This window comes from Gorilla gorilla, chromosome 3 (genome assembly GCF_029281585.2).
Source record: "Gorilla gorilla gorilla isolate KB3781 chromosome 3, NHGRI_mGorGor1-v2.1_pri, whole genome shotgun sequence".
In the NCBI taxonomy this organism is placed as follows: Eukaryota; Metazoa; Chordata; class Mammalia; order Primates; family Hominidae; genus Gorilla; species Gorilla gorilla.
In genome coordinates, this window is record NC_073227.2 from 103,693,385 (window position 1) to 103,708,475 (window position 15,091).

At 40.8% G+C, this 15,091-nt stretch overlaps 1 protein-coding gene across 8 annotated transcripts in view; it reads right to left on the reverse strand.

Moving 5' to 3' along the window:
• Window positions 1-4,328: 4,328 nt before the first annotated feature.
• Window positions 4,329-15,091, reverse strand: part of HELQ (helicase, POLQ like) — a 48,560-nt gene continuing 37,797 nt past the window's right edge. For all 8 annotated transcript variants that reach the window (XM_055384996.2, XM_004038913.5, XM_063705394.1 and 5 more), the window contains 2 exons: window positions 13,735-13,869; window positions 4,329-4,522 (listed from right to left, as the gene is read on the reverse strand). In XM_055384996.2, the coding sequence (XP_055240971.2) occupies window positions 4,415-4,522; window positions 13,735-13,869 (243 nt within the window). In that variant the 3' untranslated portion in view covers window positions 4,329-4,414. The remainder of the gene's footprint in view (window positions 4,523-13,734; window positions 13,870-15,091) is intronic.

A 15,091-nucleotide genomic window follows, 5' to 3' on the forward strand; every position in this document is an offset into this window, starting at 1 on the left:
CAACAAAAGCCAAAATTGACAAATGGGATCTAATTCAACTAAAGAGCTTCTGCACAGCAAAAGAAACTACCATCAGAATGAACAGGCAACCTACAGAATGGGGGAAAATTTTTGCAATCTACTCATCTGACAAAGGGCTAATATCCAGAATCTCCAATGAACTCAAACAAATCTATAAGAAAAAAACAAACAGCCCCATCAAAAAGTGGGAGAAGGATATGAACAGACACTTCTGAAAAGAAGACATTTATGCAGCCAAAAGACACATGAAAAAATGCTCATCATCACTGGCCATCAGAGAAATGCAAATCAAAACCACAATGAGATACCATCTCACACCAGTTAGAATGGTAATCATTAAAAAGTCAGGAAACAACAGGTGCTGGAGAGGATGTAGAGAAATAAGAACACTTTTACACTGTTGGTGGGACTGTAAACTAGTTCAACCATTTTGGAAGTCGGTGTGGTGATTCCTCAGGGATCTTGAACTAGAAATACCATTTGACCCAGCAATCCCATTACTGGGTATATACCCAAAGGATTATAAATCATGCTACTATAAAGACACATACACACGTATGTTTATTGTGGCACTATTCACAATAGCAGAGATTTGGAGCCAAGCCAAATGTCCAACAATGATAGACTGGATTAAGAAAATGTGGCACATATACACCATGGAATACTACGCAGCCATAAAAAATGATGAGTTCATGTCCTTTGTAGGGACATGGATGAAGATGGAAACCATCATTCTCAGCAAACTATCGCAAGGACAAAAAACCAAACACCACATGTTCTCACTCATAGGTGGGAATTGAACAATGAGAACACATGGACACAGGAAGGGGAACATCACACACCGGGGCCTGTTGTGGGGTCGGGGAAGTGGGGAGGGATAGCATTAGGAGATATACCTAAGTTAAATGACGAGTTAATGGGTGCAGCACACCAGTATGGCACATGTATACATATGTAATTAACCTGCATGTTGTGCACATGTACCCTAAAACTTAAAGTATAATAAAAAAAAAAAGAAAAAATAATAAAACCTGACACCACACTGGAATTACTGACATTTTACTGTTTTGAAGCCTTATAAGAAGGAACTGCAGATACATTCTTTGATGCTTCAGCATAGTCAGATGACACCTTCAAAAATTCCACATTTGAATCTTTGATTTGCCTAAAGTTTAATTTGGTTTAAAGCAATAGCTAGAAATCAGCTGTCTATTTATATTTATAATATAAAATATATATTATAGATAGAGTGCTCAATATACATATATGTAGAGAGAGAGAGAGAGAGAGAGAGGGTCTTGCTCTGTTGCCCAGGCTGGAGTGCAGTAGCATGTGCTCAGCTCACTCTAGCCTCATACTCCCAGGCTCAAGTGATCCTCCCACCACAGCCTCCTAAGGAGCTGGGACCACAAGTATGCGCCACCAAGCCTAGCTAATTTTTAAATTTTTTGTAGAGACGGGGTCTTGCCATGTTGTCCACGCTAAGCTTAATATTTTTCTAAATGGCGTGGTAGCCGTTTGTCTCAATTCCATTCACTGAGTTATCCATCTTTTCCACTGTGACTTGAAGTGTTATCTGTATTAGCTGTTTTCTCTGCTTACCCCACTTCTCTGTCTCCTGAAGAACCAAAACCCAAACCTAAACCCTATATCCTGCTCATAGGGGTGGGAAATGGCCCCACAAGGGACTAATGAGAACCCTTCCTGGGGATTTTTCTAACTAGAGTTGGCAGCAGAGAGCTCTTTTTGCTTTCATCTTGAAGCCATAAGGAAGCAAGTCTGGTGCTGCCCCACAAAGAAGAGATGGTGAGTATGGACGGTGTTAGGATTCTCTGGTTCTAGCTGCCCTAAGGCCAATTCTATTGCTGCCTACTGTTTGAGAGCATGGCCACTAAATGTCCCTTTTTGCTTAAGCTACATATGCTTGCATTTCTATTACTAAAAACTGAAAAACCATGTTTATTATTATTACTATTTTTTTTTTTTGAGATGGAGTCTTGTTCTGTCGCCCAGGTTGGAGTGCAGTGGTGCAATCTCGGCTCACTGCCTCCTCTGCCTCCCGGGTTCAAATGATTCTCGTGCCTCAGTCTCCCGAGTAGCTGGGACCACAGGCATGTGCCACCACGCCAGGCTAATTTTTTGTATTTTTAGTAGAGACGGGGTTTTGCCATGTTGCCCAGGCTGGTCTCAAACTACTGAACTCAGGCAATCTTCCCACCTCGGCCTCCCAAATTGCTGGGATTACAGGCATGAGCCACTGAGCCCAGTCTATTACATTAAATTCTTAAACATATTTGGGTCTATTTCTATTCCCCACTTTGTTCCTTCCCACTTACCTACTTCTCTAGAACTAAACTGTTTCAGTTTCTTTGCATTTTAATATCTTTTAGGGCTAATCACCCACCATTACACGTGATACAATCTTTTATTGAGATTGACCTGGAGAAACACTGATAGAAGAGTGTGTGTGTGTGTAGATTGTCCTGAACTGCAGATACAGGTATTCAAGTTACTGTAAAGGTACCCTTCTCCCTGCCCCCTCACCTCTAATCTTAAATTAATACATTAATCTTGGATTATAAATCCGTTTTTTACAAATTGGTTAGCAAGAATCAGACCTTTGGCCTGGCACAGTGGCTCACGTCTGTAATCCCAGCACTGTGGGGGCCAAGACGGGCAGATCACTTGAGCCCAGGAGTTTGAGAACAGCATGGGCAACATGGCAAAATTTCTTCTCTACAAAAATTAGCTGGGCGGTGACACGCACCTGTAGTCCCAGCTACTTGGGAGGCTGAGGTGGGAAAATCACTTGAGCCCGGGAGTGAGCCTCGAACTAGGTGACAGAGCAAGACCCTATCATCTAAAAAAAAAAAAAAAAAAGAATCAGAGCTTTACTTAACTAGTAAACCTGGGGTTTCTAGACTTTAAAAAAATCCTCAAGACTGGACTATGGCCCATTGTGAATGCAACTCAGAGGCTGGTCCAAACAGCCAACAGGCTAGCCAGCTGCTGTTTCACAATCTTTTTAGCTGCAACAAATGGAACATGTGCGGCGAAGCCCATAATTCTACTAGGACATTAGGATGCCATACTTTGACATATGTAAGGAAATGCAGGGATGGGAGTGGGGCAAGGATGATGGAATGTAATGCTAAAGATAAAATCAAGGACAGGTGTAAGGAACACTTAGGAAGGAATAAAATGGACAAATTTACCAAGACACTATTGTATAATGATTAAGTGTGAGGATGTTACACTGGGGCTGCATGGGTCTGAATCCTTGCTCTGTGACTAACTAGTTTATGACCTTGGGAAAGTTACTTTAGTTTCTCTGTGTGTCAGTTTATTCATCTGTAAAATGACGATAATAATAGTACCTGTCTTACAGGTACTATTGTATAAGAATTAAATTAGTTAATTCATATAAAGCACTTACAAGAGTTCCTGGCACATAGATATTTTCTGTGTATTTACCTAGTACTCCAGGTAAATGACTAGCAGATTATAATGGCCTAAAATGTTAAGGCACAAATAACTTAGACTATGGATCTATTTGCAAAGTTTCCAAAGGATGTTTCTTAGGTGGGTTAATCATTACTCAAACAAGTTCAGTACTCATAAATATTGCTAGTTAACACTTTCTTGCACTAGTGTCATCTACATTTGAGCTATGATTGTAAAAAGGGAGAGGCAATATTTAAATTGTGTTTAAAGAAAAGCTTCCAATTGTTAATTGTGGGTAGTATTTATTCATTCTTCACTGAGATTCCTACTTCGTGCAGTGAAGTGTGTGGGTGCTGGTCGCATACACACATGCAGGACTTGGACATCCAGATTATAAAGTAGCAGCAGCAAAAAGACCTGGGCATAAATGTGGGGTCTATGATGCTTATAGGAGGGAAAGAACACCCAGATATGGGGTAGGGGTGAGGATGAACCTGGAATAATTTCATAGAAGAGACAGTATTTTAGCATTTTTTAGTTAATCCTTGAAGTATTAGTGCATTTTAAAGATAATTTTCATGCATTGGAAATAACATAAAGCAGTTAGGAAATGGAGGGTTTGGAAATCCTAGGGAAAATTCTGGGGATTTCAAATAGTCCAATTTGATGAAATAAATGGGTAAGAGAATAATGAAAGATACAAAGGTTGAGCACAATGTTGATGAAGTGAATTTCAGTTTGTGGTGGACACTATAGTCTGTTTAGCAGAGAAATAATGTGTAAGTATTCCAAAGAATGAATTGTTAGTGGAAAGAGGTATATTCAAACATTATTCATAGTTCTTAATGTATAATTGAAATGTATTTTTTCATTTATAAAGTATAAGTTATCTTTAATAACACACATGTACAATAAATAATTCATATATGAAAATGCTCATCAGATAGCTTCATGCTTTGTCAGTGGAAGAAGCCACAGCACCAGGGAAATCAGAAGGCAATCTTAGTAGCTCTTCTACCTCTTCTTGCAGGGCCTCTGCTTTTTCATGCAACAGCATCTACATTAAAAAATTAAGACGTGAGGCCAAAATATGCATTGCTAGAGAATTGCCAACAATTTTACCACTGTCCATTGAACACCTGAATCCTTACACATCAGAAATCTAGACATTAAAACTATAATGAGATTGAAAAATGGCCACTTAAGAATAAACGATTATAGTCAATGAAGATGAGGCATTTAGTTAAAACCATTTTAGCTGATCACTGCCTTTTAGTATACCAAAAATAAAGGAGCTTTAATTCTCCCAAAGATTTGTTTTATTGAAGACTCAGCCACTTAAAAATTAACTTTTAATCTATAAAATCTAAGACAATTTTGCAAAAATTTAATTAGCTCCTGAAAAATGTTATCCTTTATATATATGCATTTTATTATTCCTCAAAATTTAGTACGCTTTAAAAAGCTACCAGTATTTCAAATAAAAGTTTTATTCAAGTTCCTAAACTTAAAACTGTTAATTTCAAAAGCAACATAATGAGCAAAAAAAGTATTTCCAAACATGGCATATGAAAGATGTCAATGAATTTTTGCCGAATAATAAGCTATATAGATCAATAAGAATAATAAGTAAACTACACAAAACCCTTGTGTTAGTATTACTATAATACAGAGAATATCAACAACCTCAAATTACTTGTTTAAAAAAGCCCACCAATTTGTGGAAGAATAAATTCCACTTCCCCCCACCCGCCTTTTTTTTTTTTTAGACGGAGTCTTGTTCTGTCGCCAGGCTGGAGCACGGTGGCGTGATCTCAGCTCACTGCAACCTCCGCCTCCCAGGTTCAAGTGATTCAGAAGGCCTCAGCCTTCTGAGTAGCTGGGACTACAGGCACGCACCACCACACCCAGCTAATTTTTGTATTTTTAGTAGAGATGGGGTTTCATCATGTTGGCCAGGATAGTCTCCACTGCTTGACCTCATGATCTGCCTGCCTCAGCCTCCCAAAGTGCTGGGATTACAGGTGTGAGCCACCATGCCCAGCCTCTTTTTTTTTTTTTAATTAGAAAAAATTTAAAAAGCTTTTTTTGTAGAGACTGGATCTCCCTATGTTGTCCAGGCTGTTCTCAAACTCTTGGGCTCAAACGATCCTCCTGCCTTGGCCTCCCAAAGTGCTTGGATTATAGTGTGAGCCACTACACTCAGCCAAAACCAGTTTCTTGAGCTCCCACCCAAGTGTTTGCAGAGATCCAGATGGGGTTGAGAAAAAAAAAACACATGAACAAGATAAGAGGTAAATAGAGGGTCTAAAATGAAATAAGATCACCTCCAGAGAGAAAAAGCCTACCCAAATATAAAAACACTGAAAAAAGAATGTTGGCTGATTAAAGCATTGTTTATAGGAAGATATTTAAAATGCATGTGGGACTCTAGGAGGCAGTCTTGGAAAGGCAATGCTTTTAGGGGAGAGAATGGGTGAAAAGGGAGGTGCCTTTTGGAAGCTCAGCCATGAGGGGAAGAGGAAAAAAGGACAAAATTTACAATCTTGTAGGGCAAAAGGAAATTAAACAAACAAACAAACAAAAAAACAAAGGATACAAACCCTCCTTGCATTCCTCTCCCACCCCAAGTCATCCATTAAAGAAAAATACTTTGCTACTCTGACAGAAGAGAACACTCTTGAACTGGGATCTCATAAACCATTCCAAATGACTGTGTTGTCCAAGATATGCAGAGGCACAAGCAGTTCTCATCTATACAAAACTACTATATAAAAAGAAAACAAGGCTGGTCGTGGTAGCTCACGCCTGTAATCCCAGCACTTTGAGAGGCCAAGGTGGGTGGATCATGAGGTCAGGAGATCGAGACCATCCTGGCTAATACAGTGAAACCCCATCTCTACTAAAAATACAAAAAAAAAATTAGCCAGGCAAGGTGGCGGGCGCCTGTAGTCCGAGCTACTCAGGAGGCTGAGGCAGGAGAATGGCGTGAACCTGGGAGGTGGAGCTTGCAGTGAGCCGAGATTGCACCACTGCACTCCAGCCTGGGCAAGAGAGCGATACTCTGTCTCAAAAAAAAAAAAAAAAAAAAGAGAAAAGAAAACAAATAAGAACCCAAACTCTTCAGCTCATAAAAATTTCCCTCCCTGAAAGCAAACCATGAAGCAGAAAAACTGTAACACAACACTCCAAACAAAATTAAATATTCTCAAATAAAAATCTGGAGATATGAGGAGGAGTAGAAATGCTCTCTAAATAAGAAGTTAAAAAACTAAGAACCGACATGGACAAAAACTAGAAGAAATGATACAAAAGTTGACTGAGCTCAGGAATGAAATAAAAGAAAAAGGCAAAATCATATTAGAAATAAAAACTAATAACTATAACGAAATAACTGGGTGTCCATAGAAAAACAGATTTAAATAAAAAGCCTAATTAGGGCCACCAAAAAAATTTAAAAAGCAGGAAAACAATAAAGAGAATAAAAATGAGATAGGCCGGGCATGGTGGCTCAGACCTATAATCCCAGCACTTTGGGAGGTTGAGGCAGGAGGATTGCTTGAGGCCAGAAGTTAGAGACTAGCCTGGGCAATGTAGTGAGACCAAGCCTCTACAACAACAACAAAAAATTGGCCAGGAATGGTGGCCCATACCTATAGTCCCAGCCACTCAGGAGGCTAAGGTGGGATCACTTGAGCCTGGGAGTTCAAGGCTGCAGCGAGCTATGATGGTGCTACTGCACTCTAGCCTGGGTGACAGAGACCTAGTTCCTCCCCACTCCCCCTAAAAAAATATCTGTGAGGGAAGGAGAGGAACTAAAATGGAATACCAGTAGAATTTGTGTTTCAAATGTATAACAGCCACACTGAAGCAGATTTTTTTTAAACCCCAAACCAAGTAACATTTTAACACATTATTTTAATTATATACTCTCAGACTGAAGACAAAAAGTGCTGTAAATAAATACTGAATGTTTGTTTTTTTTTGGAGTGGTATAATTTAACAATTCTGCAGTTACTTTCAGTGCATTCTAAGATTGAGGAAAACAGAGAAATATATTAATAAACACAGGGATGAGGTTTCTCATTATTGGAGAAAGGAAGTACAAATATGAAAAAGAGGAAGACTATATAGCAAGTCCTGTATGGGATTAGTGTGGCAAATTAAAGATGATTGGAAATTCTTTGACACCTTCATTGAGAGACGGGATCTAATTCTCCTCTTGAATCTGTGCTAGCCTTTGTGATTCACTTATAACTAATAGAATGCAGAAGAAATGATGCCACATGACAGGGCTCAGTTTAAGAAAGGCCTTGGGGTCTTGAAATGAGATCATTCCAAGGTCATGTGAATCCTCCCCCTCCGACCCTAGCATCCACACTGTAAGAAAGCCAAGCTAGGATAGGCAAGGTGGCTCACACTTGTAACCCCAGCACTTTGGGAGGCCAAGGTGGGCAGATTGCTTGAGCCCAGGAGTTCGAGACCAAACCGGGCAACATGGAGAAACCCCATCTCTAAAAAAAAAAAAAAAAATTACATAAATTAGCTGAGTGTGGTGGTGCATGCCTGTGGTCCCAGCTACTTGGGAGGCTGAAGTGGGAGGATCACCTGAGCTTGGGAGGCTAAGGTTGCAGTGAGGCATGATTGTGCCACTGCATTCCAGTTGGAGTGAGAGGGAGACCTTGTCTCAAAAAAAAAAAAAAAAAAAGAAAGTCAAGCAACATAGAGATTATAAATAAATAAGAAACTGCAGTGTTTTAAAACATATTATACCAGATTGAATAAAAAGAGACAGACAATACAAAACATCAAGTGCCTTTGAACTTTTTTTTTTTTTAATTTAGAGATAGGGTCTCCCCCAGGCATGGTGGCTCACTCGTAATCCCAGCATTTTGGGAGGCTGAGGAGGGTGGATCGCTTGAGCTCAGGAGTTGGAGACCAGCCTGGGCAGCATGGTGGAAAATAAATTTAAAAAGGTAATTTAGTTAGGCATAGCGGTGCCTGCCTGTGGTCGCAGCTACTTGGGAGGCTGAATGAGGAGGATTGCTTGAGCCTGGCAGGTTAAGGCTGCAGCAAGCCAAGATCATGCTACTGCACTCCAGCCTGGGTGACAGATTGAGACCCTGTCTCAAAATAAATAAATAAATAAATAAAATTAATTAATTTAATTAAATTAAAAATAAAATAGAGATAAGGTCTCGCTTTGTTGCCCAGGTTGGAGTGCAGTGGCATGATCATAGCTGATTGCAGCCTTCATCTCCCAGGCTCAAATGATCCTCCCATTGCAGCTTCATGAGTACCACAGGCACACATCACCATGCCTGGCTAATTAAAAAAAAAAATTTCTTTTGTAGGAACAGGGTCTTGCTATGTTGCCCAGGCTGACCTCAAACTCCTGGCCTTAAGTAATTCTCCCACTCTGGTCTCTCAAAGTGCTGGGATTACAGGTGTGAGCCACTACACCTAAGCCTGAACTCTTGAACTTCAATATTCTTGAACTACATATAGGAAGCACATTGAGAAAGCTACCTAGCAGCAAACATGGGTTTATTGCTTATGGAAAAGGGAGAATGACACAAATGAGAGAACCCAAAGCCAAGAAAAACCATTCCCAGAGAGAAGAACTGGGACATAATTAAGGAACTGGCCACATATGACTGGCTGGATTTCAGAACTGCTGCTATGCACTACCCATTTTCCTTCTTTATGAATGAGAGTATACTATGGTTATCCTATTTCTAGTTTCACTGTTTTATGTAGTGTCTCTTTAGTTCACTGGTCTTCAGATTAAGAAGAACTGTAACTTGTGAAACTGTACTGAATGTGTATCACTCACACTCGGACTTGATTTAGAATACTGGATCTGAGTCTGATGCTGTGATATTATGATAGACATATATTGGTCTTCATCCACGGTTCCTGGCTCATAACTCCCACAGCCCTTCTTACAATGATGGGGCACTTTAGACCTCAGAAAACAGAATTTCTCTCTCTGAACTTCTTCTGCCCTCCTTTTGCCTGCCTAAGGCAGAACTCTAATCTGATCATTGGGTCTTAAAACCCTCATTCCAGGCTGGGTGCAGTGGCTCATGTTGTAATCCCAACACTTTGGGAAGCCAAGATGGAAGGATTGCTTGAGGCCAGGAGTTCAAGACCAGCCTGGGCAACATAGCAAAACCTTGTCTCTATTAAAAATTAAAAACATTAGCCAGGCATGGCACCTGTCTCTATTCCTAGCTACTCATGAGGCTGAGATGGGAGAACTGCCTGAGCCTGGGAGGGGAAGGCTGCAGTGATCTATGATTGTGCCATTGCACTCCAGCCTGGGCAACAGAGCAAGACCCTGTCTCCAAAAACAAGTAAAAAGACCCTCATCCCAGAGTGTCCTGCCCCATACTCTGAAGAAAGGAATGCTGCACAGAGAGGCCGGAAGAATCTGAACAGACGGGTCTTGCTGGGTTTCCCCACTCAATCTGTTAGTATTATTAATAAATCATATCCTTTCTGTCCAGTCACATTTCTACATGATTGTCAATCATGCCAACCCAATAAAGTTTCCATAAGAGGTCTAAGAGTACAGGATTCACAGAGCTTCCAGACAGCTGAACACATGGAGGGTGCTGTGCCCAGGGAGGGCATGAAAGCTCTGTGCCACTTCCCCCATACCTTGACCTATGAATCTCTTCATCTGTATCTTTGTGATATCCTTTATTATACGCATGTTTTCCTGAGTTTCGTGAGCTGACTGAACCCAGAGAAGAGGGTGAGGGAACCCCAACTTGAATTGGTAAGAAGTTTTAGAAGCCCAGACTCCAGCTAGATAGTGTCAGGACACCCAGCTGATGTCTGCTACAGAAATGATTGCTTGTTTTTTGGGGAGAAATCCCTCACATTTGGTCACAGAAATCTTCTGTCTGTGTTGTGTTTGTTGAGTGTTGAGTGGGGGAACAACAACAACAAAAAAGACTTTGAGTTTTTCCTAATAGAAACTATAATGGAAAAGCCTTTTGGGGGTTAATATATTTTGCATGTGGGAGGAACAGAAACAATTTGTGACCAGAGGGCAGATTTTAAAGATGACCGCAAATTATTTGACACTCTTCTCATGAAGAGGTGGTCTGATCCCCTTTCCTTTCAATCTAGGTCTTAACGGTTTTCTAGTAACCAACAGTATGCAGCGGAAATGACACTGTATAACTTCTGAGGTTGGCTCAGAAGACTTCTTGCATTTTCTGCCTGGATATCTTAGAATGCTCATTTTCTGGACATTCCCTCTCAAAACCTAGTTTCTATGCCATAAAGACTGAAGCCACATGGAAAGGCCATATGCAGTTGCTCCAGTCGAAAGCTGAAAAGCCCCATTTGCCTCCAATTATCAGCTGTTGGTCATGTGAGTGAGTCACCTGGGTCATCCAGCTCGGCTGGGCCTTATGACTATAGCTCCAGTCAACTTCTGACTACAGTTGCCTGAGACCCAAGTGAGAAGCAACCCAGCTGCACCCCTCCAGAATTCCTAATCTACAAAAACATGAGCAAAATAAGATGGCTGTTTTAAGCCACTAAATTTTGGAGTTAGACTCTGTTATGTAGCGTATGTACGTGGAAAAATCAGAATTAGGGTTATCAGTATGAGCTCATGGCCTTCAGTAATTTACACATAAGTATAGAAAAATACATAGACATACATCAGCTAGGGTGGTCCTAGCTAGTGCCCTAGTTCCATGGGCCCTAGAGTTGACTTCTGGGCAAGTTCAACAGTACATTGTAGGCAGCTTCCTTGCAGTTTTGTCAGCACTCCGTAGGCAGTTTCTGCTTATTAGCTTTGGCTGTAGCACCACAACAAACTTCCCAGCATCCAGTGGCAATGAAGTCCGGATCCCATCCACAGGGGTGCTGGGGGGTGGGGGTGGACCGTCTCTCAAATGTATTCCTTCCTGAATTCTTTAAAGTTCTGTTGACCCCTTAGACGCCTGTTCAAATTACTGTGTGGTTTCTGCCTCCTAATGATTAGATGCTGACAGACACAGCCAGAAAGTAAGAAAATACTTCAAGAATGATGATGACAGGTCAAAAAGCCACACAAACCAGTTTTCAGGGGCTTCCACTGGCCAAATCTGAGGCCATTTGAGCACCAAAATAGGTAATGTTATTAATGGGTTATAACCCGTTGAATATGTTTGAACCTATGAGCACATACTGATAAATGAATAAATAAAGGGAAAGCTTTTCCTCACAGTAAAACATCAGTAAATAAATCCAGAAGGAATAATGAAGTTAGAAAATCACCTCTTGATAAGCATCATGGAAATAATGGAGTTAGGCAAACATCACTAGTAAATGCTGAAACAAGTGTGTGAAAGTTTAATGAACCTTTTTTTTTTTAGGTGCTATAGCAAAGGAAATGACTATAACTTCATCCCTACCAACCCCAAGAACTCCTAATTTAACGGGACAAGGTCAATCTTAGTGGTTTCATCTATAAACTGGGGGTAACACTGACTTTGTCCACCTCATAGGTTTGTTGTAAAGAACAATTAAGGTAATGTAAGCAATGTGAGCACCATTAAAAAATGATGGAAACCTAATTCTGATTTATATATGAAAATAGTAAAACAATGAAACTTCAAAGAAGCCAAGCAATTTCAGACTTAGAACTGTTGTTGAGATCAAGAAGGAAATAATCTCAAATTGCTGTGGAATGGCTTTACCCACAGGGAGCAGAAGGCAATGGCAAACTGGGTTGCATCTAGCAAAGGGTAACTAGGACAGTGAATGGCCTAAAACTTGATTATTTAATACAGATAAAAGCAACAGAAAAGAGAAACCCTTGGGGGCAATAAGAGCTGTTTTTGAATATGTGGAAAACAGCACACAAACAAAAAAAGAGTCCAGTTCCAGAGGTGGTACTCTGATGCAATGGTAGAAATTTTAAGAAGGCAAAATTTAGCCTCAGTATATCAGGATAATTTTTGTAACACTAAGAGTGTACAAAAATAGACAACCTAATTTTTGATGATGCAGGCTCCTTGTCAGTGCTGGTGCTCAAAGGTGGAGAGACCAGATGCTGGGATGCTGAGGAAAGGATTCCTGTGAAGAGAACTTTGGGAGACAGAGCTCAGTGACTTCCAGGGTTCTTTATACTTCAATGAACCCTTGAAATTGTCTTTTTTTTTTTTTAAGACAGACTCTCACTCTGTCACCCAGGTTGGAGTGCAGTGGCGTAATCTTGGCTCACTACGACCTCCACCTCCTGGGTTCAAGTGATTCTCACACCTCAGCTTCCTGAGTAGCTGGGATTACAGGTGTGGGCCTACAGGTGTGGGCCACCACACCTGGCTAATTTTTATATTTTTAGTAGAGACAGGGTTTTACCATGTTGGCCAGGCTGGTCTCAAATTCCTCCTGGCTTCAAGTGATCCACCTGCCTTGGCCTCCCAAAGTGCTGGGATTACAGGTGTGAGCCACCGAACCCAGCCATTTTCTTTTTTTTTTTTTTTTTTTTGAGACAGAATCTCGCTCTGTCGGCCAGGCTGGAGTGCAGTGGTATGATCTCGGCTCACTGCCATCTCCGTCTCCTGGGCTCAAGCAATTCTCCTGCCTCAGCCTCCCGAGTAGCTGGGATTATAGGCGTGTGCCACCAAGTCTGGCTAAACTTTTGTATTTTTAGTAGAGATGGGGTTTCACCATGTTGGCCAGGCTGGTCTCGAACTCCTGACCTCAGGTAATCCACCTGCCTCGGCCTCCCAAAGTGCTGGGATTACAGGCATGAGGCACCATGCCTGGCATTTTTTTTGGCGGTGGGGGGGACAGGGTCTCACTCTGTCATCCTAGCTCAGTGCAGCCTTGAACTCCTGGGCTCAAGTGATCCTCTTGCCTCAGTCTCCGGAGTAGCTAGAACTACAGCACAAACCACCACACCCAGTTAGTTTTTAAATTTTTTTGCAGAAACAGAGTCTCATTATGTTGCCCAGGCTGGTCTCAAACTCCTGATTTCAAGCCATCCTCCCATCTTGACCTTCCAAACAGCTGGGATTACAGGCATGAGCCACCACTGAAATTTTCTTTATTTTTTAGCAGGTCCTTTTTCTGTTTAGCAAGGCTTGTGTCACAACAGATGCACTGTTTTTACTCACAAATAAGAGTATGTACTTTTGTATCTATAGAAATAAACAGTTATGCAATGTGAAATGTTTTTGTTCTGATGTCTATAATACAAGGAAATAACACTACGCAAGATTATTAAGGTTAAAAAATGGTTTGTTTGCTTACCTTTGCTGATGAAACAATTTGCTTGGCTTGGCGTCTTGATAAATGATCAATTGTCCTTACGAGCACTTCAGGATTTGCATTAGCTAAGTGCATTAGACTTTTGTAACCTGCACTGTATAACTGTTTTGCTCGACCCTGAAAAGTGTTACAAAAATCAGTAGGATAATAGTTTGGGATTAGAAAAAAGAAAATTAAGCACTTTACTGAAAAGAACAAAAACTGCATGTAAGAGACTGGGATAAAATAAAGTAAATATGAAGAGACAAGACATGAGAATACTGAGGAATTTTTAAAAATGCATTTGGGTGGTTCCAAACTGACTACAAGGTAACTATAGTTCTATGCAGCTTGAGTCAACTGATGTGTGCTGCAATCAAGAAAAGAAACCCACTTAGGTTGGTGGCATCATCTCATATCCTCAAGTAAAATGTTCCAGTCCAGTATCTTTCTTTCTTTCTTCTTTTTCTTTTCTTTTCTTTTTTTTTTTTGAGAAAGAGTCTTGCTCTGTTGCCCAGGCTGGAGTGCAATGGTGCGATCTTGGCTCATGGCAACCTGCACCACTCACGTTCACAAAATTTTCTTGCCTCAGCCTCCCAAGTAGCTGGGATTACAGGCGCATGACACCACACCTGGCTAATTTTTGTATTTTTAGTAAAGATGGGGTTTCACCATGTGGGCCAGGTTGGTTTTGAACTCCTGACCTCAAGTGATCCACCCACCTTGGCCTCCCAAAGTGCTGTGATTGCAGCATGAGCCACATCATCAGGCCAAGTCCAGTATCTTTTAGTGTTCTCACCATCTACTCAGGCGACCACTGGTGTCTCTCTCTCTGTGTGTGTGTGTGTCCTAAGCAGAACTCCTCTGACTCAAGAACTGAATAACAGAGAATAAACTGAAGTTGAGGGTTGGCTGAAAATAGAAAGCTGGAAAACCAGTTGCGAACCCTTTCTTCTTACTCTCTTAGAAAAAATACAAATGACCCTTTCTGCCACTGAATCACCATTATCTTAAACAAGCACTGAGTCCAAACTGACAGAAGGTAATTCTTCAAAGGAGTGGAGGAAGGAAGAAGTGTTAAGGACAACCGGTAGCACAACATATTTGGAGACAGTCACTCCCACCCTTCCTGTTGTGTTTTTTTTTCACAACTGAGATTTTTCATCAGGTATGCCATCTAGTAACAGTGGATTTCTGGAAGGCCATAACAGCTATTTGTTTTAAATAAAAGATTCCCATGACAAATGAGCAATAAGGCTCTTGCTATCACTTCCTCTGTATTAAGACTTCAGAAAATAATAAAACCTGGCTTCTGTATTAATTCAACATAATTTCAATTGGGAAACCAGCAAGCTACTGA